The sequence below is a fragment of the Suricata suricatta genome, chromosome 12, assembly GCF_006229205.1.
Source record: "Suricata suricatta isolate VVHF042 chromosome 12, meerkat_22Aug2017_6uvM2_HiC, whole genome shotgun sequence".
Classification (NCBI taxonomy): Eukaryota; Metazoa; Chordata; class Mammalia; order Carnivora; family Herpestidae; genus Suricata; species Suricata suricatta.
Window position 1 is genome coordinate 20,680,895 of NC_043711.1, and position 22,709 is coordinate 20,703,603.

Sequence of the window (22,709 nt, forward strand, 5' to 3'; positions counted from 1 at the left end):
AAAGCCATTATGAAAAGCCCACAGCTAATATCATCCTCAATGGGGGAAAAACTGAGATCAGGAACACAACAGGGATGTCCACTCTCATTACTGTTGTTTAACATAGTGCTGGACATCCTAGCATCAGCAATCAGACAAAAAGAAATAAAAGGCATCAGAATTGGCAAAGAAGAAGTCAAACTTTCACTTTTCGCAGATGACGTGATACTCTACGTGGAAAACCTGACCGACTCCACCAGAAGCCTACTAGAACTGATCCATGAATTCAGCAAAGTCACTGGGTACAAAAATTGGTTGTATTTTTATATGCCAATTATGAAGCAACAGAAAGAGAAATCAAGAAACTGATCCCATTCACGATTGCATGCAAAACCATAAAATACCTAGGAATAAACCTAACCAAAGATGTAAAAGATCTGTATGATGAGAACTATAGAAGACTTATGAAGGAAATTGAAGAAGACACAAAGAAATGGAAAAACATTCCGTGCTCATGGATCGGAAGAATAAACCTTGTTAAAATGTCATTATTTCCCAAAGCAATCTACACATTCAATGCCATCCCCATCAAAGTTGCCCCAGCATTCTTCACAAAACTAGAACAAACTATCCTAAAATTAGTATGGAACCACAAAAGACCCCGAATAGCCAAAGTAATATTGAAGAAGAAAACCAAAACGGGAGGCATCACAATCCCAGACTTTAGCTTCTTTTTTTAATAATTTTTTAAAATTTATTTATTTTTTACAGAGAGAGACAGAGCATGAGAGGGGGAGGGGCAGAGAGAGGAGGAGACACAGAACCGGAAGCAGGCTCCAGGCTCTGAGCTAGCTGTCAGCACAGAGCCTGATGCAGGGCTCGAACCCACGAATGTTGAGATCTGACCTGAGCCGAAGTCGGAGGCCCAACCGACTGAGCCACCCAGGCGCCCCCAGACTTTAGCTTCTACTACAAAGCTGTCATCATCAAGACAGTATGGTTAACAGCACAAAAACAGACACATAGACCAATGGAATAGAAAACTCGGAATTGGACCCACATATGTATGGCCAATTAATCTTTGACAAAGCAGGAAAGAGTATCCAATGGAAAAAAGACAGCCTCTTTAACAGATGGTACTGGGAGAACTAGATTGCAACATGCAGAAGAATGAAACTAGACCACTTTCTTACATCATACACAAAAAATAAACTCAAAATGGATGAAGGACCTCAGTGTGAGACAGGAAAACCATCAAAACCCTAGAGGAGAAAGCAGGAAACAACCTCCTTGACCTCAACTGCAGCAATTTCCTACTCAACACATACCCAAAGGCAAGGGAATCAAGAGCAAAAGTGAACTATTTGGACCTCATCAAGATAAAAAGCTTCTGTATTGCAAAGGAAACAATCAAGAAAACTAATAGGCAACTGATGGAATGGGAAAAGATAGTTGCAAATGACATATGGGATAAAGCGCTAATATCCAAAATCTATAAGGAACTCACCAAACTCTACACCTGAAAAACAAATAATCCAGTGAAGAAATGGGCAGAAGACATGAATAGACACTTCTCCAAAGAGGACATCCAGATGGCCAACAGACACATGAAACGATGCTTAGCATCATTCATCATCAGGGAAATACAAATCAAAACCACACTGAGGTACCACCTCACGCCAGTCAGAGTGGCCAAAATGAATACATCAGGAGACTATAGATGCTGGCAAGGATGTGAAGAAACAGGCACCCTCCTACACTGTTGGTAGGAATGTAAACTGGTACAGCCACTCTGGAAAACAGTGTGGAGGTTCCTCAAAAAATTAACAGAACTCCCCTATGACCCAACAATAGCACTGTTAGGATTATACTCAAGGGATACATGTACCCCAATGTTCATAGCAGCACTTTCAACAATAACCAAATCATGGAAAGAGCCTAAATGTCCATCAACTGATGAATGGATCAAGATGAGGTTTATCTATACAATGGAATACTGAATGGCAATGAGAAAGAATGAAATTTGGCCATTTGTAGCAACGTGGATGGACCTCAAGGGTGTCATGCTAAGTGAAATAAGTCAGGCAAAAAAGGACAGATACCATACATTTTCACTCATAAATGTAACAGGAGAAACTCAGCAAAGGACTATGGGGGAAGGGGAAAAAATAGTTGGGGAGAGTGGAGAGCACTGGGGTGTTACATGGAAACCAACTTGACAATAAACTATAAAAGAAAAAAAAGAAAAATTAAAAAAAAAATTTTCTTGTTTATTTTGAGAGAGAGCACAGGTAGGGGAGGGGCAGAGAGAGAGGGAGACAGAGAATCCCAACCAGACTCAACTGTCAGCACAGAGCCCAACTTAGGGCCTAATCTCATGAATGATGAGATCATGACCTGAGCCAAAGTCAAGATCTGTATGCTCAACCAACTGAGCCACCCAGGCACCCCAAAAAAGACAACTTAAAAGGTATGACCCAATTTAAGGGATATAAGTGCAAAGGACAGAAGCTAATGATTATTCTAATACTACTTCTATTTTGTTAAACCTACTATTTTATTTGAAGATTTCTTTTCTTGAAGTGTAATGGGGATGAACTCAAACTGAAGCTTTTCAGTAAAAGCAATGCTAGATGCAATGTTAAAATCAATCAATCGAATAAACAAAATTCCAAAATGTATCAAATGTGCTGCCAATAAGGAGTCATAAGCTATGTTCAAAAAAAGCAAGAGTAGAGTAAAAGCAGGAGCTCAGATGAATAAGCAGAACACTGAAGCCGATGTTCACCTGAGGATATTTTTTATTTTGTTTTGGGGGGGGGGGGATTTGTTTTTTATTTTTGTATTTTAGAAAGAAAGAGAGAATCTCAAGTAGGCTCCATGCTCAGTGTGGGGCCCAACACACGGCTTAATCCCTTACTCTTAAACCATGACCTGAGCCAAAATCAAGAGTTGGAAACTCAGCCAACTGAGCTACCCTGGTGCCTCTCACCTGAGGACATTTGTTAGACAAGATAAACCTAAGCTTCAGTTTTTAAGAGTCCCAAAGGCTGCATGAACAGGATATATAAGTCGAGGCCCACCAAAAACTGGGACTCCAAAGGCCACACCTGTTGTATAAGCGGGAATTCAAAACAATTCAGCCTCTACTTCAGCCTCCACCCAGCTCAACCTGTGCCCATCTCAAACCATGGCACTGCAGGGAGGGGTGGGATGGGATGACTGATCTGAGAACTCTTCATCATAAGCTAGCCCTAAGAGAGACAGGCCACCGCGTGGATAAGCAACACACTTCCCTGAATGAACCCAACTTCAATCTAAGCTTCAAAGGATCTCTAGAGATCAAGTTCCAAGAAATACACGAGTGAAAAAAGCACAAGAGAAAGCCAGCATTGATGACCACAAAATCAGACATGCAAATATCTCAGATACTGGAACTATCTGCCATAGTTTTAAAAATAAGAAGGTTGAACATGTTTAAAGAAACAATGGGGTTGAAAATGTAAGTACAGAAAACCCTGAAAAAGAAACTATTTCTAAAATATAAAATTAAAATTTAAGGATTGAATAGATTAGTTTAAAAGCAGATTACAAAGAATATTGGCAGAACTAAAGAAATTACTTAAAAAGTAATATAGGCAGGGTGCCTAGGTGGCTTAGTAGGTTAAGCGTCTGACTTCAGCTCAGGTCATGATCTCAGTCTGTGGTTTGAGCCCCACGTGGGGCTTTGTGCTAACAATTCACAGCCTGCTTTGGATTCTGTGTCTCCCTCTCTCTCTGTCCCTCCCCAGCTCATGGTGGGTGTGTGTGTGTGTGTGTGTGGGTGTGTGTGTGTGTGTCAAAAATAAAAAATAAAGAGTATAATGCAAACAAAGACAAATAATCACTATATATAAAACAGTAACATTACTATATTATGGGATTAAAAAGCTGCCACAACAGGGGCACCTGGCTGGCTCAGTTGGTGGAGCATGGGACTCCTGATCTCAGAATTGGGGGTTTTAGCCCCGCGCTGGGTATAAAGATTACCTAAATCTTCAACAAAAACCTGCCACAAGAGAACTAAAATATAAAATACCAGTACCATAAATAGAGAGATCTGAGTTGAATTATGCTAAGGTTTTTGTATTGTTTAGAAGGAGGTTTAAGGGGGCGCCTGGGTGGCTCAGTGGGTTGAGCGTTCAACTTCGGATCAGGTCACGATCTCACATTCGTGGGTTCGAGCCCCACGTCGGGCGCTGTGCTGACAGCTAGCTCAGAGCCGGGAGCCTGTCTTCAGATTCTGTCTCTCTCTCTCTCTGACCCTCCCCTGCTCACGCTGTCTCTCCCTCTCTCTCTCAAAAATAAATAAAACATTTGAAAATAAATAAATAAAAATAAATAAAGGAAAAAAACATATATATACGTACCAGTATTAAGAATGAATCTAACAACATTTTGGAGAATCTTTAGGAAGCTTTGCTAAGATAAATTAAAGAAGATTTAAATAAATGAAAATATATCAAATTCAAAGACTGGAAAAGTCATTATCACAATTATGTCAATTCTCCAAAATATGATCTAATGAGTCAATACAATTCCAATAAAACTTCTAATAATTTTTTTGTGCTTGACCTAACACACTAATATACAAATGTATAAGAAAAGGGCCAAGACTAATCAATAACCAGTGCTTTCCTTACCTAATAAGGAATTATAAAGGCACAATAATTAAAGCAAGAATGTAATAGCCCAGTAATAGATAAACTTTCCAGAACCAAAAGAATAGAATAAAGGGCCAGAAAGGGACCCAGGAGTACATGGAAATGGTGTCAGCACTGATGGAGCAGACAAATAAGGAGAGGATGCCACTTCAAGGTGCTATCTAATCCCTGTCAGGAAAAGAATAATAGCACCCTACCTCACAGAAGACATCAAAAACCATTATGAGCTGCCTCAAAGCTTATATGCAAAAAACTATAAAACTTTTAGGAGAAAATATAAGAGTATCTTTTTCTTTTTTTTTGTTTCAGGATTTTATTTAAGTTCAAGTTCATTAACATACAATGTAATATTTAAGAGAAGAATATCTTTGGGTGCCTGGGTGGCTCAGTCATTAAGCATCTGCCTTTGGCTCAGGTCATAATCCCACAGTTTGTGAGTTCAAGTCCCACACTAGGTGAGCTCATGCCCTGCTTCAGGTGACCTTACACCTCACTTTGGGTAAAACACGAGCCCCTGATGAGCCCCGCTTTTCCCTCTCTCTCTGTCCCTTGCTCACTTGTGTTCTCTCTCTTTCAAAAAAAAAAAAAAAAAGAGAGAGAGAGAGAGAAAAGACAATCTTTATAAACTTTGAAAAAGGAATTTCTGAAACAAGACACAAATAGCAGACTACAAAAACCAGTAAGTTTGATTATATTAACATAAAAATCTTCTGTTCATTAAGACATCTCAAAGAATGAAAACAGCTACATAAATGGGAGAAGATACTTGTAACAAATACAACCAAAGAGGATTAGTATCTACAATATATAAAAAATGTCTAAAAATATGAAAATGACAGAAAACTCCAAAGAAAAATGGGCAAAAAATTTGAATAGACTCAAAAGGAACAAAAATGGTTCACGTTATATGAAACTTCAGTCTATTTTATTTTTTAAAATATGTTTATTTTTGAGAGAGCACGAGTAGGGGAGAGGCAGAGAAAGGGGGGGACACAAAATCCAAACTGGGATCTGCACTGAGAGCAGTAAGCCTCATGTGGGACTCAAACTCAGGAACTGTGAGATCATGACCTGAAACAAGTCAGATGCTCAACCAACTGAGCCACGCAGGTGCCCCCAGTCTCTTTAGTAATAAGAGAAACACAAACTCAACCCACCAAATGAGTAAACACTACTTACCTACCAGACTGATAAATATTAGAAGGCCAAATTCTTACCAAATATGAATACCTTCCAAATTTGATAGTTTCTTACCTTATAATAAGCCTTTGCATTGTTAAAAAGGAGCTGGAAGTCAGCAGTCAGCAGATTAACATCATCATACTCTTCCATTTTTAGTTTTTGTTGGATTTTCATCAAATCAATGGGCTGAGAAACCACTTCATAATAGTCTGGTTGATTTCTGTTATAATTTTTTTTAAAAAGGTATTAGTCCAAAGTCTATAAAAAGTTCCATTTCAAAACTATTTGTGGTAATGGCCAACAATCCAAGTGACAGAACATACTAGACTTATTCCATTAGAACTAAAAGGGAGTAACAAAAGCAAGGCGCATATGTAAGCCCTTTTCTAAGTATATGTTAGTGATGTAAAAACCTAACTTAACATCAGTGATTATTTATATGCTAAATATTTAAGATTTAGGCCACTAGCACTAAAACTTTATCAATGGTATATTCTGCAAATGAAAATCACTTACCTTTAACGTTCAAAAGTGGCTGAAAAAAGATGCAGGTTTCAAAACTCTTTATAAACTCACAAGATGGATTGTCTTTCTTCACTTAGTGACCACAGAGCTTTTTCTGTGAAGTACTATCAAGTGCCTGTTATATACATACTTCTCTAATATAAATTACGAAACTTACAAAGATGTAGTCCTTGACACAAAGAGCTTACCACAGATAAAACGGCATAAGACACAAATAAATATGACCAAACTATTAAAAAAAAAAAGAAAAACACATAGTAATGATAAATACAAAATCCAGAATGGTGATTATCTCTTGGAAGGGAGGATAGCAAAGGTCATATAGAAAATTTCAAAAGTAGCTCTTTTTTTAAACTTATTTTGAGGGGCGCCTGGGTGGCTCAGTCAGTTAAGCCTCTGACTTCGGCTCAGGTCAGAGCTCACATTCGTGGGTTCAAGCCCCATGTCAGGCTCTGTGCTGACAGCTAGCTCAGAGCCTGGAGCCTGCTTCTGGTTCTGTGTCTCCTTCTCTCTCTGCCCCTCCCCCTCTCATGCTCTGTCTCTCTCTGTATCAAAAATAAATAAAAACATTAAAAAGAAACTTATTTTGAGAGAAAGAGAGAGAGAGAAAGAAAGTGAGTGCACACGTGTGCAGGGGAGGAACAGAGAGGATAGAGAATCCCAAGCAGGCTGTCACTACAGAGCCTGATGTGGGGCCTGATCTCAGGAATCATGAGATCATGACCTGAGCAGAGACCAAACGTTGGACACTCAACAGACTGAGCCACCCAGGTACCCCTTCAAAAGCATGTTTTTTTTTTTTTAATGTTTATTTATTTTGAGAGAGAAAGAGAAAATGAGTTGGGGAGGGGCAGAGGGAGAGAATCCCAAGCAGGCTCCATGTCGTCAGTGCAGAGCCTGACATGGGGCTCAAACTCTCGAACTGTGAGACCATGACCTGAGCCAAAATTAAGTGTCAGATGCTTAAGTGACTGAGCCACCCAGGTGGCCCTCAAAGGCAGTTCTAATGATAATGTCTTAGGTTGGGTTTTGGGTTCATGGATGCTTACTATTCTTCTGGCTTTTTTTCAAATGAAATTTCATGAGACAAGTAAACCTGAAAAATTATCTAAGTGACTATTTCAATTCCCCTTCAGCAGTAGGTAGTTAATTCCATTCTAGAAAGGTATTATTATATACAAGGAATGTTATGGTCATTAAGGCTTTAATCTCTCTTGGGACTTTGGCTGACATGTTATAGACATATATATGTACGATATAATTTTTAAAACCTGTTAAAAATTCTGCATAAAAATTGCAAGAATAGTACAAAGCATGTTTCCCTCAACCACCAGAAAGCTGCTCACATGAGGTTTTATCACCCCTGAATAATATTTCCTACAGACAAGGACCACTGCTCAACCATCAAAATCAGGAAGTTGACTTTGTTAGGACCACCATCTAATCCTCAGACCCCATTCATATTCTGCAACTGTTCCAAAACTGTCCCTTACAGCAAAAGGATCAAGTCCAGAATCACATGTTGCATTTAGTTGTATTTCTTTAGTCTCCTTTATTCTGAAACAGTTCCTTAGTCCTTCAACTTTCAGGATCTTCATACTTTTGAAGATTATGGGCCATTTATCTTATAGAATGTCCCTCAATTTGAGTTTGTCTGTTTTCCCGATGAATAAATGCAAGCTACGCATCTTTGGCAGGTCTACCACAGACATGATATTATGTTCATCACACACTATCCTATCAGGTGGCACACAATTTCAACTTGTCCCAGTACTTAGGTGAGGCTGATTTTGATCAGTTGATTTTAGTGGTGTCTGCCACGCTTCTCATTTGACCAAGTTACTGTTTTTCTTTGTACTTTACAGAGAGTTACCTCCTGACTATGTTAAAACCCATTCCTAATCAATTTACTCATTTATTTATATCCATATGGATTCCTGGATTCTTATTTGGAAGCCATTAAAACCCATTACTCTAACTATTCTGATGTTCAATCTGCTTAAGGTTGGGCCAGTTGGAGTCCTTTCAAGATGGTTTTTATTCTCTATGTCCTTTTGACATGTTCTCATCACCCTTTGAACATCTGCTTATTTCTGGCAGCCTAGGATATTACAGACTCATCTTGTACTTTCCCTGCCATTAAATTCAGCCATTTCCTCAAAGAACTGCTGGTTTGTTGCCACTCCCAGGCTGTCTCTTTGGACAAAGCTGGGGATATACATAAGCTCACTTATAGCTATATTTCTATTACCTACGTATGTTGGAAATCATGAATTCACACCAACATTTCCAATTCCAATCCTACACCAGAGTTCATTCTAGTTTCCTTTCCATATTTGTATCCCTTTCTCAGATAATGAGAAGCCTAGGTCATATTACTCACAATGTATCTACTTACATAATTCATCTCCTGTATGGAACCAATCTCTTCTTGCTGCTGTCTACTCTCACCTCACAAGGCTTCTCTTTACTTCACTAATAAGGCTATGGCCACTTGCCCAGGCTAGGCCACAATCCAAGCAGATGCCCTCCTGGCCCCATCCATGATAGGCCACTGCTGCCACCACTCTCCCAACATGGATATCCTTCTCCCTCCACTTAGGCCTCAAGGCCCAGGAAGTCCTTCTACTTGACCCCCCTCTTTCTCATGCCCAAGCTGACACTCTGTGATGTGATACTGCTACTGTCCAAACCCTCTCCTCAACACCCCACCATTGGTCTTCCCTGTAGATGCCAAGCTTGCTCGGTGTCCCCTAATGGCTTCTGGATTAAATTCTTCAGGAAGAGAAATGAGGAGGAAGAACAAATTGAGTTTTTTAAACCCTTATCAATTACTTATGATTATGGTGAACTATAAAATTAAGTATGAGGGGAATAAAAGGAATACTCATTCTGCTATTCAGAGAAAGCATGAGAACATTAAAGGTCTTAGTGAGTATCAACCAAGGACCACCCAGGCCTAATATTGATGTTGTCAATGGCACCAAGGGACTTTCTTAGGGTGTTACGGATTTGTTAACCTGATGTCCACAATGGTCCTCTCCACATGGAACTGACGGGCCACAGTCCACTGCTCCTTGCTGAGGCTGGACCTCATAGCTTTTCAGGCTTAGGAGGCTTAGGAGATTATCTGTAGACAACTGAGTACCCAATGAGGACATGTGCTAGAAAGAACACTCTCTCCTCGAAGCTCCGTGAGAGGGCTCCTCAAAAACATTTTCGGGCTTACCACACAGACAAAAGGGAGATCAAGATCCCAACATTTTACTCTATGTGGTAAGGTTAAAACAAGGTCCTCAACTTTTCAAAATGAAATAGTTCTACTAATTTTTCCCACTTGAATCAACATACAGAAAAGCATAAAATAATAAAAATTGTCCCTACCCATCTAGAGGTAAAAGCACAATCAGTACTCTTTCAGACTTCCAGGCACAGGCATACACAAACAGCACTGTGTAGTACATGTTCTTGCATACAGCTTTTCCCTTCCAACAACAGGTAAGGGCACCCTGCTATGATATGGCCACAGAACAGCCAAACCATAACTGACATTTTTAACCAGAAAAGGGGAAAGCCTGATAGGCAGAGCCTACTGGCTACCCCCAAATCCATTTCCCTTATTCCCACGATGGCAGCACTCTGAGCTGCTGGCTGGGCACTAAAGAGCATATTCCCCAGCCTTGTTGCAGTTAAGTTCTGGACAATACAAGAGCTGAGGTGAACTATATCCTTAACAGCCCTTCTTTTTCCTGTGGGCTGAAAGAGAGCTGTGCTGGTGAGCTGTCTCAGATCATACAGCCTAGAGTGATACCTCAAGGACAGCAGAAGAAAGAGACAGTTCCTAGACCCTGAGGACTTAACAGAACTTTCACATGAGAAAAAGCAATTTTTCTTGTTTCAGCCATTGTTACTTTGGATGTCTTAGCACAAGTAGCTTAGTATACTAATCAAAACAAAGTCTCAAAAAGAGATTCACAATTGTGTAGCTCTGAGCATTACTGCCTCCCACAAACTCTTAAGAAAACATATACATTCCACGAAGGCAGAGCTGCCCTCTGACACAGCACTGGGGGAAGGCAATCAGTGCTCACAGGGTGCCACATCTGGGGAAGCTAGAAGACAGTGCTCTAGCCCCCAAGGCCTGTATCCTCCACCCCTGAGGACTAACTAGCCTGCAGCAGACGGGCAGTCCTTTTCAATGAGGGGTTTGTGTGCTCCCGTACACTGCCGCTCCTCTATACTACATACCAGTTAAGGGCACTGGCTCTAGAATCAGAAAGACTGGAGTCTGTACCCTGGTTATCCTTCAGTAGTTCTGAGAACTCTTACAAGTTCTCACCTCTAAACCATAATGTTTCACAAGTTTAAAAAATATAAAGTGCTTGGCACTATTTCTAGTATGTGGGAAGCAATAAATATGGGCTCTTAATTATCATATGCTAATTAAATAACATTTTAAAGATGGTACGATAAACCAACTAAAGTCTAGAGACAGTTACCTCATTTTAAAAAGAGCTCTTCTTTTTTAGCCGTGACTAATTTACATCCTTCAATTCAGGATGCTGCACTGTGTTCTTAAGAGCTCTGCTCTGAGATGAAAAGTCTGCCTTCAGCTCAACCTTTAGCTTACTGGTTACCCACTGTGGCATTAACAACCTCGAATGAACCTAAATCTTTAGTTAACCCAATGTACTAGTTTCCGAAAGCTGCTGTAACAAATTATGACAAAGTTAATGGCTTAGAACAACACAAACTTACTATTTTACATAGGCCCAAAATGGGCCTTGCACGGCTAAAAAGCAAGGTGTTGGCTTTCCAGCTTCTAGAGGCTGCCTGCATTCCTTGGCTTGTAGCCCTCTTCCTCCATCTTCAAAGTCAAGAGTGTAGCATCTTCAAATCTCTGACTCTGACTCTTCTGCCTCCCACACCTCTCTGTTTAAGGACTCTTGTGATTACAATGAGCCCATGTGGATAATCCAGGATAATCTCTCCAAGTCAAAGTCAGTTGATTAACAAATTTAATTTCTTTCTGGCATGTAATCCAACATATTCATAGGTTCTAGGGATCAGACCATGGACATATTTGGGGGCCATCATTCTGTTTACCACACTTCTGTATGTTCAGAATAACTTCAACTTCCCGAGTTAGAAGGGAATAGTTGATGTTATTCTGATAGCAAGAGAAAGGAGGCTCTAGACAGGGAGAACATAGCTTCCATAGGGAGATGTGTACAATGTGCATCCTGGGCCAGCAATTTTTTTTTTTTTGCTTCACTGAACCACAGAAGTCAAACCCAAAAGTACAGGGACAAAGCAAAAAAGCAAGATGAAAACAGTGACTGTAGACACTGCACATTTGAAAAATTTACCCCTTTTAATGCTAATAGCTACAAATTCAATGCTATCCTAAAGGCCATAAATAATTTTAAAAGATATGCTTCACTCTCAAGGGACTAGAGAAAGAAAACAATAAACCCCAAAACAGGAGAAAGGAAATGATATGTAAGGTAGAGATTAAAAAAAAAAAAAACAGAAAATAGAAAGAAAAACCCAATAAAGCTAAGAGTCAGTTTTTTGAAAAGATCAACATAATTGACGAACCCTTATCCAGATGAACTAAGGAAAAAGAAGACAAAAAAAATATCAGAAATGAAAGAGGGGACATTACAACCAATGCCACAGAAATAAAAAGGATTATAAAAGAATACTGTAAATAACCATATGCCAGTAAAATGGATAACCTAGAAGAAAGGGATAAATTCCTAGGAACATACAACCTACCAAGACCAAATATGAAGAAACAGAAAACATGACTAGACCTATAACTAGTATGAACATTGAAACACTTGGGGTGCCTGGGTGGCTCAGTCAGTTAAGCGTCTGACTTCAGCTCAGGTCATAATCTGGTGGTTTGTGGGCTTGAGCCCCACATCGGGCTCTGTGCTGACAGCTCAGAGCCTGGAGCCTGCTTTGGATTCTGTGTCTCCCTCTCTCTGTTCCTCCCCCAATCATGCTCTCTTTCTCTCTCAAATATAAACATTTAAAAAAATTTTTTTTAAATGAACCAGTTAACCAAAAATCTTCTGGCAAAACCACTTGGTAATTACCCAAAAAATACAAAAACAGTAATTCAATGGGATACATATACTCCTATGTTTACTGTAGCATTGTTTATAACAGCCAAATACGGAAGCAGCCCAAGTATCCACTGATAAATGAATGAATACAAAAAGATACAATATATATATACAATGGAATATTATTCAGTCACAAGAAATAAATTTTGTCATTTGTAACAACATGGATAGAGTTGGAGCATATAATGCTAAGTGAAATGAATTAGAGAAAGACAAATATCATATGATTTCATTCATGTGTGAAATTCAAGAGATATAACAAATAAGCAAAGGGAAAAAAAGAGAAAGGCAAACCAAGAAACTCTTAACAAACTGAAGAACAAATTGAAGGTTACCAGATGGAGGTGGGGGGGGTGGAGTGGGTGTACTAGGTGATGAGAATTAAAGAGTATACTTATTGTGATGAACACTAAGTAATGTACAGAACTGTCTAATCACTATTTGCACACTTGAAACTAATATTACACTGTATGCTAACTATACTGGAATTTAAAAATGTAATTAAATCTCCCAGAAAAGTCTTGGACCTAATGGCTTCACTGAAGAATTCTACCAAACATTTAAAGAGCTAACATTAATCCTTCTCAAACTTTTCCCAAAAAATTAGAGGAAAAATTTTCTTATTTTGGAAGGCCAGCAATACCCTGATACCAAAGCCAGCAAAGACACTATAAGAAAAGTATAGATCAATATCCCTTATGAACACTGATATAAAATTCCTCAACAAAATACTAGCAAAATTAATCCAGAAGCATATTAAAAAGATAATACACCATAAGCATGTGGGATTTGTTCCCAGAACTCAAGAATGATTCAACCTATGAAAATTGATAATAAAAGTAACACATCACAGTAACAAATGAAGGAAAATAACCTCATGATCATCTCAACTAATGCAAAAAAAGAATCTGACAACATTCACGATAAAAACTCTCAACAAATTAGGTATAGATGGAAGGTACCTCAACATAAAATAGACCATATATGAAAAGCACACAGCTCTCATCATACTCAAAATGGTGAAAGACTGAAAGCCTTTCCTCTAAGTTCAGAAATAAAACGAGGATGCTTGCTCTCACCATTTCTTTTCAGCACATTACTGAAGTCCCAACCAAAACAACTAGGCCACAAAAAGAAAAGGCCTCCTAATTGAAAAAGAAGAAGTAAAATTATCTCTGTTCACAGATGACATGATCTCACATGCAGAAAACTCTTAAGGATTCAAAAAACAAAAGGTAAAATAAGTGAATTCAGCAAAGTTTCAGTATACAAAATTACCACATGCAAAAATCCATTGCATTTCTATACACTAAAACTGAACAGCCCAACAAGAAAATTAGGAAAACAATTCAACTTTAATATTAATCAAAAAGAATAACTTATGAATAAACCTAACCAATAAGTTGAAAAATCTGTACACTGAAAGCTATACATTTCTCTAAGAAATTAAAGACACAAATAAAAGAAAAGATATCCCATGTTCATGGATTAAAAAACTTAAGTAGTGTTAAGATACCAATACTACCCAAAGCTATCTATAGATTCAATGCAATGCCTATCAAAATCCTAACAGCATTTTTTACAGAAACAGAAAAATCCATCCTGAAATTCACATGGAATCTCAAAGAGCTCCAAATAGCCAAAACTATCCTGAAAAGGAAGAACAAAGTTGAAAGACTGTATTAGGGTTTTTCAGAGAAACAAAACCAACAGGAGATACACACACACACGTTATAGGAATTGGCTCATGATATACAGACCAAGAAGTGCAGGATCTGCCATCTACCAGTCAGAGAACCAGAAAAGCCCGTGGTACGTATAATTCAGTATGAGTTTGAAGGCCCAAGAACCAGAAGCTCTGAGATCTGAAGGCAGGAGGAGATGGATGTCTCAGCTCAGAGACCATCCTTCCTTCCTCCTTTTGTTCTATTCAAGGCCTCAGGGGACTGGATGATAGCCAACTACACTGGTTAAGGCCATCTTTTTTACTCAGTCTGCCTATTGAGATACTAACCTCTTCTGGAGACATCCTTATAGATACACACAGAAATGCTTCCCAGCTATGTTGCCATCCCTTAGCCCAGCCAAGTTGACACACAGAATTAACCATCACAATGACTCATACTTTTGATTTCAAAACTTACTACAGAACTACAAGTGTAGCATGGATATGGAGAAATTGGAACCTTTGTACATTGTTGGTAGGAATGTAAAATGGTACAGTGATACGGAAAATAGTATGGTTGCTCAAAAAATTAAAAATAGAATTACTATAGGATCCAGCAACGCCACTTCTAAGTATGTATCTAAAAGAACTGAAAGCAGCATCAGAGGTATTTACACACCCAAGTTTTTATCAATGGACAGATGGATAAACAAAAGACAGTACACCCATTCAATGTAATATTATTCAGCCTTCGAAAGGAAGAAAATCCAATCACATGCTACATGGATAACCTCTAAAAACATTATGCTAAGTTAAAGAAGCCAGTCACAAAAGGCAAACACTGTATGATTCCACTTATATAAAATCCCTAACATAATTAAATTTAAGAAACAAAGTGTAATGCTGGCTGCCAGGGGTTGGGGCAGGAAGAGGGGCATTGGGAGCTTTCTAATGGGCACAGAGTTTCAATTTTACATTATAAAAAAGTTTTGGAGATATGTTGTACACCCATGTGAATAAACAGCATTCAATGAACTGTCTACTTAAAAATGTAAAATGCATAAATTTTATGTTCTGTGTATTTTATAATAGAAAAAAATTTTAAAAATATGCTTCACTACCATCTTGACAACTAAAACTAACATCTGGACTCCAGTATCATTTAAGTCATTCCTTGCCAAAAAACTTCAACTGCCAAATACCATGAACATGGACCCAGGACCAAATCCCTCCCACTCACCTTCCAACTCACCTTCGCTTTGGTGCCCTAATGAAGAGCTCACAAAGGAGTCTGCCCTGCTCATCCTTATAGTCTCGAATGGTATTGTAGAGTTCATGGCACACAGCAATCTACATATTCGAAAAGATGAAAAAAATCGCCAGAAATGTGGAGAGAGCCAGTGTACGTATAAGAATTATCCTAATAAAAAGATACCCATAAAAGTCAAGCAGAGAAGATGGATAAATGTCCAAGTTCCCACAGGATCCCAAGTCTGAAATGTATTGACAGTACCTCCTTATTTAAAATAATTTAATTTGGGTGCCTGGGTGACTCAATTAGTCAATCTTCCAACTTCAGCTCAGGTCATGATCTCATGGTTCATGAGTTCAAGCCCCACATCGGGCTCACTGCTATCAGCCCAGAGCCCACTTCAGATCCTCTAACCCTGTCTCTCTGCCTCTCCCCTGCTCATGTTTTCTTTCTCTCTCTCTCTCAAAAATAAAAAAGCCCAAAACATTTAAAAATTTTTAAATAATTTAACTTCACATGGTGCCTGTGTGGCTCAGTCGGCTGAACATCCAACCCCCCCTTTTTTAAAATTTATTTTTTGTGTTATTAATTTTGAGAGACAGAGAGAGACAGTGTGAGCAGGGGAGGGTCAGAGAGAGAGGGACACACAGAATCAAAAGCAGGCTCTGAACTAGCTGTTAGCACAGAGCCGGACGTGGGGCTCAAACCCACGAACCATGAGATCATGGCCTGAGCCAAAGCCGGACGCTTAACCAACTGAGCCACCCAGGCGCCCCAAACATCCAACTCTTGATGCCCGCTCAGGTCATGATCTTGCAGTGGTGGGACTAAGCCCTGCACTGGGGTCCGCACTGAGCATGGAGCTTGCTCTCTCTCCCTCTCTACCTCTCTCGGCCTCTCCCCCACTCACACACGCCCATGCTCGCTCGCTCTCTCTGTCTCTCGCAAAATAAACATTTTTAAAAATAAGATAAAATAAATGAACTTATTAAACATTTTGGGCTCTTTCAGCAGATTTATACTATTGGTGATTATTCTTTTCTCTTAAGCTAAATCAGTTTGTATCAGTCGCTTGCTTAAAATCACCCAGAAGAGGAGCTTCTTACTAATCAAAAAATAAAACCTAAACTTGTAATAATGACCACAGAGTAGGGAGCGTAACTACATACTGTGGCTGGGCAGACTCTGCCAGTCTCCTTCTCCCTCTTGACCATCGTTCTGTAATCACAACACAACAAACTCATTCCTGACCTAGCTCTTCTGCACTGGGTCCCTCCCCCGCTGGAACGCCCTTCCCCAGTATTCTGTGGGGTCAGTGCCTTCCTATCACAAAGAAACGCCTCAATGTTAGGACCCACACAGCCCAAATCAGCCACTCTTCTTCTTAGCAGTTATTACTAGCTGAGGATACTTTATTATCTATTTGTTCATCTGTTTACATTCTGCTTCTGCTGCACCAGAATCTAAGCTCCATGTGAAAAACACGGCTATATCCCAATCATCAGAATAGTGAGTGTGTGGCACATGACAAACACAAAGCTATTTGAATGAACATATAAATGTGAATACTAACATTTTTTTTGGTCAAAAGTACAAACTTCCAGTTTTTATAAATAAGTACTAGCAATATAAAATACAACATGATAACTATAGTTAATATTGCTGTACCATGTATTTAAAAGTCACCACAAGAGTAGATCGTAAGAGTTCTCATTACAAGGAAAAAACATTTTTGGATCATCTATATGACATGATGGACATTAAACTAATTGTGGCAATCATTTAGCAAAAATGTATGTCAAATCATTATAGTGTACTCCCTGAACTTTTACAGTGCTATATGTCAATTACATCTCACTAAAACTACAAAAAACGTTTTTGTACATATTTCTATTACATCATCTGCCATTCTCTGATCCGTGGAATTCCTAAACCCATTTGGTTATTTTTAATTAGAATTAAGATAAGTGCTTTAGCAGACTACATTCTTAGAAAAACATCTTTTTGTTAAAACAGAAATAACTTGGGGGGCGCCCAGGTGGCTCGGTCGGTTAAGCATCGAACCTCGGCTCAGGTCATGATCTCATGGTTCATGGGTTCGAGCCGTGCATCGGGTTCTGTGCTGAAAGCTCAGAGCCTGGAGCCTGTTTCAGATTCTGTGTCTCCTCTCTCTGCCCCTCCCTTGTTCACACTCTGTCTCTGTCTCAAAAATAAACAAACATAAAAAAAAAACCTTTATGCAAATTTCTCATTCTAAATGTATTCAGAGTAATTACTCTTGAGAGCTCCTGAATACTTATTTTTTAAAATGTATTACTGAAGTATACCTAACATATAATGTTATATTGGTTTCAGGTATACAACAGTGATTCAATAATGCTATATGTTATTCACTGTTCATCATGATAAATACAGTTACTATCTATCGCCATATGTTATAACAACACTACTGACTGTATTCTCCGATAAATATCTCTGTGACTTATTTATTTTATAACTGGAAGTTTATACCTCTTAATCCCCTTAACCTATTTAACCCACCCACAGCCACCCACCATCATTTCTTAATAATTAGAATTAAGTAGTAGTGCAACTGAATTGCACTATTACTGTTAAGATTGTCAACTAAATATATACTTTTCGTAAAAGAGATTAAGAATATCTAGCTAGAGAAAAAAGAAGTGGTGGGGCCCTGGATCTTAACTGCTCATCCTTAAAGGAAGAGCAGGAAAAGAGGCAGAAACTGTGGTGCTGGTTACTCACAGGATCTACTGTCGGAAGGTTGGAAAGTCTCCTCCTTTTCCTGCTTGGGCCTGGTGTGGATACAGAATGATGTCCATCATCAAAGTCCCCGCTGACACTACTAGAAGGGGAGGTAGCTCGTCTTCTCTTGGAACCCATGGAATCCAACTTCTTCTATAAGAAATAATCAGCCATGTTCTTATACTTAAATTTAGAGCCACCAAGCCCTCAGCTAGCCACTTGCTACCAAGATTCTGGTTCACTTAGGAGGATATTTTAACTGTTGTAAAGAAACTTAACTGTCAGTTTTTTTCAGTGGAAATTCTGGACCTTGTTGGCTTTAGCCCCTTCATCTTCCCAGAACGCTACACTTTCAATTCAGATAGGACAAACTCAACAAAAGTATACCCTTTTGTGTACCACCAATTTTGAATGACCCAATCACGTCTAGCTCCAAATTTACTCCTCACTGGATTTTAAAAACCTACCCGTAGTACAGTGTAGAGGTACTGATCCCTCAAGTCCCTGAGGCAGCCCAGCAGGCAATAGGGACAGAAGCCCCAAGGCTACCACCTCTGAGGTCAGCAGCTTCATCTGCTTTCCCCAGTGTATCTTACAATTATGATCATTTTCCAGGTGGTCCATGATACGGAAAAAATAGCAATCAGTGCTTGTGGCAAATGAGTAGTGGCACAGTGTAGACAGCACAGGACAATCTTCTAGCGTTTTAGGTGAACTCTAAGAATAATGTACTGAAAATAAATTTTCTCCACTCATTAAAGAAGGCCACAATACATATCCCTGGAAAACACAGTGACTTACCACACCTGTGTCAAAGTAGTAACACTGTTTTGAAACTTTTCTGTCAGTCAGACTGATCTCCTTTTCAGTCATATGAGGTAGTCTATGCTCATGAATTTTGAAATCCTAGCTTTAAGTTTCAGTAGATGATCTGGAATAGCACCTCAGAAGTGAACTTTTAGGTCCTGCTAAGTCTTTCAGAAGCACATAAACATTTGCTCTCAGGTTTAGGTAGGCTTAGTAACTAACATTAACACAACTTTACAAAGGTACACATTTGATTGTAACACAAAAAATGCAACCACTGAAATGATCTGCTACAGTTACAGGGAAAGGATGTATTTCTGAGAAGGTTCTATAATGCTTATACAATTTAACAACAGTATTGAATACCATACTAAGATTCCAAAGGTCTTTCTCTAAAGCTAAAAGAAAAACCTGATCCTAGTTTCACTCATCAACATTCAACTTCAGTAAACTAAGACACCAGCAGCTGAAAGAATGAGTTGCCAGTAGGTATGGAGAAAAAAACTGGGCATCTTTATAAAGGGAACAGAAAGGAAAGACAAAACAAACCAATAAATTTAAAAAAAGTCTGGTAACCATCTAAGAAACAAGAGGAGTCCTCTATGTCTTCCTCTGAAATATAGTCCACATGGTATTTAAAAACAGCCTACAATGACAATGTTCCTTCCTCTAGGCTTTGGCTCATTATACAATGTATTAGTTTGCAAATGGCTACAAGTGGCTAAAAGATTCAAAGGGCTTAGGCCAAGGACAGCCAAGTTTTGTTGATTTTCTTTTGTTTGTAAAAGGCTGATCAACTGGCCTTAACTCATTAAGATGAAGAAACTAAGGACCAAACCTAATTAAATAAGCTATGACAAGGACACACGTGAATTTGATGAAAATGAAGAGGGACCCTTTATGGAACAGATAACAAAACTCAAAAAAGTGGACGGCAAAAGGCAAGGAAGTACAGAAAAGAGAAAAGGTGTAGATGATCAGAAATTTACCAGCTTTACCAGAGCACAACCAGCGCCTCGAAAAGCCAGTCTCCTCATTATGTCTGAAGGCCAAGTGAAGCCAGTGGGAGAAGGCAGGGCTTTAGAAGTGCTGATTCAGTGTTAATATATTCAAAACTGAAAGAGAAGAACAAGGCAGAGAAAGGGGAAATTAAAAAAAAAAAAAGGTCAGAAGGGATAAAAATGAGTACAAATTGGTAGAAAACATTCAAGTAGAACTGCTAAAGAAAGATAAAAGAACTGGAAAACATAGGCATATCAGTCCTCTTGAGCCAAACTGCTGCAAAGACAGGCACTAACAGTACCTGACATTTCTTTCCATTTTAAAACCAAATGCTTTTCATATACTGAGATTCCCCTTTACTCACATGGAATGACTGTCAATTTCAGGAATGAAGCATGCCTGCCCAAATGCCCCCTAGTCAATAAGAGCAGAGTTCAATCACAGAGCTGGAATGGAGAGTGAACACATGTGGAAGGCTCACATGTGACCCCAAGTGTTGGCAAGCTGGAACAAACCAAGAATGGCCCATGTGAGTAGAATCTGGAAAACTCCTCCCCCTCAAAAAAAAAAAAAATTCAGAGAAAGACATTTCTTTCCAAAAGTCCTATCAGCATTGGAAAGACACCAAACATAAGTTTAGAAAGATTAAAAACAAAACCTTCAATCATTCTGGCAGGTCAAAATTACCTTCATAAATAATCCAGTGAAAAGCAAATGACAAAAAAATGTAAATCATTGTGGTATGTGTAAACCAGTTTAGACCACACAGTATCCAAAACTCCTTAAACCATTCACTTTCTCTGGTAAAACAAGAAAAAGATGCAACTTCAGGATAACTTTCAATTACTTTCTTATTCAATGGACACATTTTTAAATGTATTTTGGAAGTTGGCAAGGTAGGTGGGAGAAGTAACGACTTGAGCTCAGAAGATCAGAATATGAGTTTCAAGTCCCCCACCTCACACCATATGTTTGATGTTACTTGAGTAACAACCTCTCAGATCCCGGTTCTTCACTTCTAAAATGAGACAGTCAGGTGTTTTATCTCCTTTAGATTACTGGGACCTTGAAATGTACCTGAAATCACTTTGAAACTTCAAAGCACAACAAAGAAGTTTCAACTGTAGGATTACATGCTTCCCTGGGAACAGGAAGAGCATCTTATTCATTTTTGTAGCAGTGGCTTATAAAATAGTATTTGGTATAGCATGAAAGATCAATTAATCTTTTTAATAACATTAAAAGTATACATAAGTAGGACATTTAGAAAAGTTTGTGCAATTTAAAAAGATTATGAGCATCCCTTCAGCAATTCTTTTCCCATAAAGAGGAAATAGATTCTGGAGATGGGTTACAAGTTTTAAAATGGCACTGATTACAATCACATGTCCAAAAGTCTGATAACCAATAAATTACAGTGGGCACTAAAGAGTAACTTTACAATGTGCAACTAAGAAAATATTTACTCATAACCATATGGTATATTTTGACAGTTTATAAACTTTTAGTATTCTCTTTTATTTCTCCTGATACTCAATACTGTAATGCATGCTTGAAACAAGAATCTTGGAAAACAGGACTCAAAGGGAAAAAAAACCTTAACATTGGCATTCACAGCTTTCTGTATTTATTCTATGCTTTATTTGCCTTTTTTTAAACAAAAGTATTAAACATATGTATTATTTTTGCAACCTGTGTTTTAACTTAGGAATCTTCTGAGTCAACATTTTTCCACATGATGTTTGATGGCTTTATATTGTATAGATATACCACAATTTACTATTCTTGGGATAGAATATTAATATTTGAAGGATTTTGTAGGCCCAGAAGCCAAAGAAAACGACCAAGGCCCTTCCATTTATCCATACACATATTTGTTACTGTTTTAATTGGAAGTATTTCTTCAAAAGATACTTTCTAATCTTCCACTGAATCTTAAAATACAATATGTTAACAAATAATAAAGCAAAATCATACTACTCTTAATGAGGAAAAAAATAACCTCAAAATCATTTTTGAGGAGGCCTAGTTCTTTGGAAAATAAGCTAACAAGATTGTTTTATTCCAACATGTTTCTAGAACTACAGCAACAATTTCTGTATCTGCCCTATCATGTATTTCTTTTTTCAGTATTTCTTCTACATTTTGCCAATCTTTCTTCTTTAAATCACCAAAATCTACCCTATTACAACAGAACTACGCTTCTCTTTCAGTAAAAAAGAATTTAACAGGTGGACAATTAAAAACCAGAAAACGTACACAATTTTAAAACCTCAATTTTCTGTGGTGTTGCATATAAATAAGATACCTAAATAGCCTCTACCATAAATACAAGTGTCATTGATAAAACACTCGGTCTTGACCCAGTCATCTGTAAAATGTTAGAAAAAAAAAAAAGCAAGCAAGAAAGAAAAAAAATCACTAGTTGAGTTTGCGTCCGAACCGACAAGAAACAACAAAAAAAGGAGGCCCTGACCTGCGGAAGAAATGAAAGACTTTCCGGACCTGTCACTGGTACGGGGGCTAAGGGAAACGTTGACAGCTTTGGAGCTGCCCGCGACGAGCGCTCGGTCAGCCGCCGGGGCGGGAAAGAGGGAGCGGAGTTTCCGGGCCGCGGTGCGCCTTTGTCCCGGCCGGCAGGTGCGACGAGGCTGCCGGGTAGTCCCGACGCCCGCCGCCGAGCCCCGCCCCGC

The 22,709-nt window shown here is 38.7% G+C and overlaps 1 protein-coding gene across 17 annotated transcripts in view; it reads right to left on the minus strand.

The window, feature by feature from the left end:
- The window catches only part of PBRM1 (polybromo 1), a 118,835-nt gene that overhangs the window by 95,870 nt on the left and 256 nt on the right, over positions 1 to 22,709 (minus strand). For 7 of the 17 annotated variants that reach the window (XM_029917494.1, XM_029917499.1, XM_029917496.1 and 4 more), the window contains exons 1-5: positions 22,522 to 22,650; positions 20,004 to 20,129; positions 18,208 to 18,360; positions 15,445 to 15,542; positions 5,937 to 6,084 (exon numbers count right to left, since the gene is read on the minus strand). In XM_029917494.1, coding sequence (XP_029773354.1) covers positions 5,937 to 6,084; positions 15,445 to 15,542; positions 18,208 to 18,360; positions 20,004 to 20,051 — 447 coding nt within the window. In that variant the 5' untranslated portion in view covers positions 20,052 to 20,129; positions 22,522 to 22,650. Of the gene's footprint in view, positions 1 to 5,936; positions 6,085 to 15,444; positions 15,543 to 18,207; positions 18,364 to 20,003; positions 20,130 to 20,380; positions 20,486 to 22,492; positions 22,651 to 22,709 lie in introns of those variants that run through there. The other 10 variants (XM_029917500.1, XM_029917498.1, XM_029917487.1 and 7 more) reach the window with 7 other exon arrangements.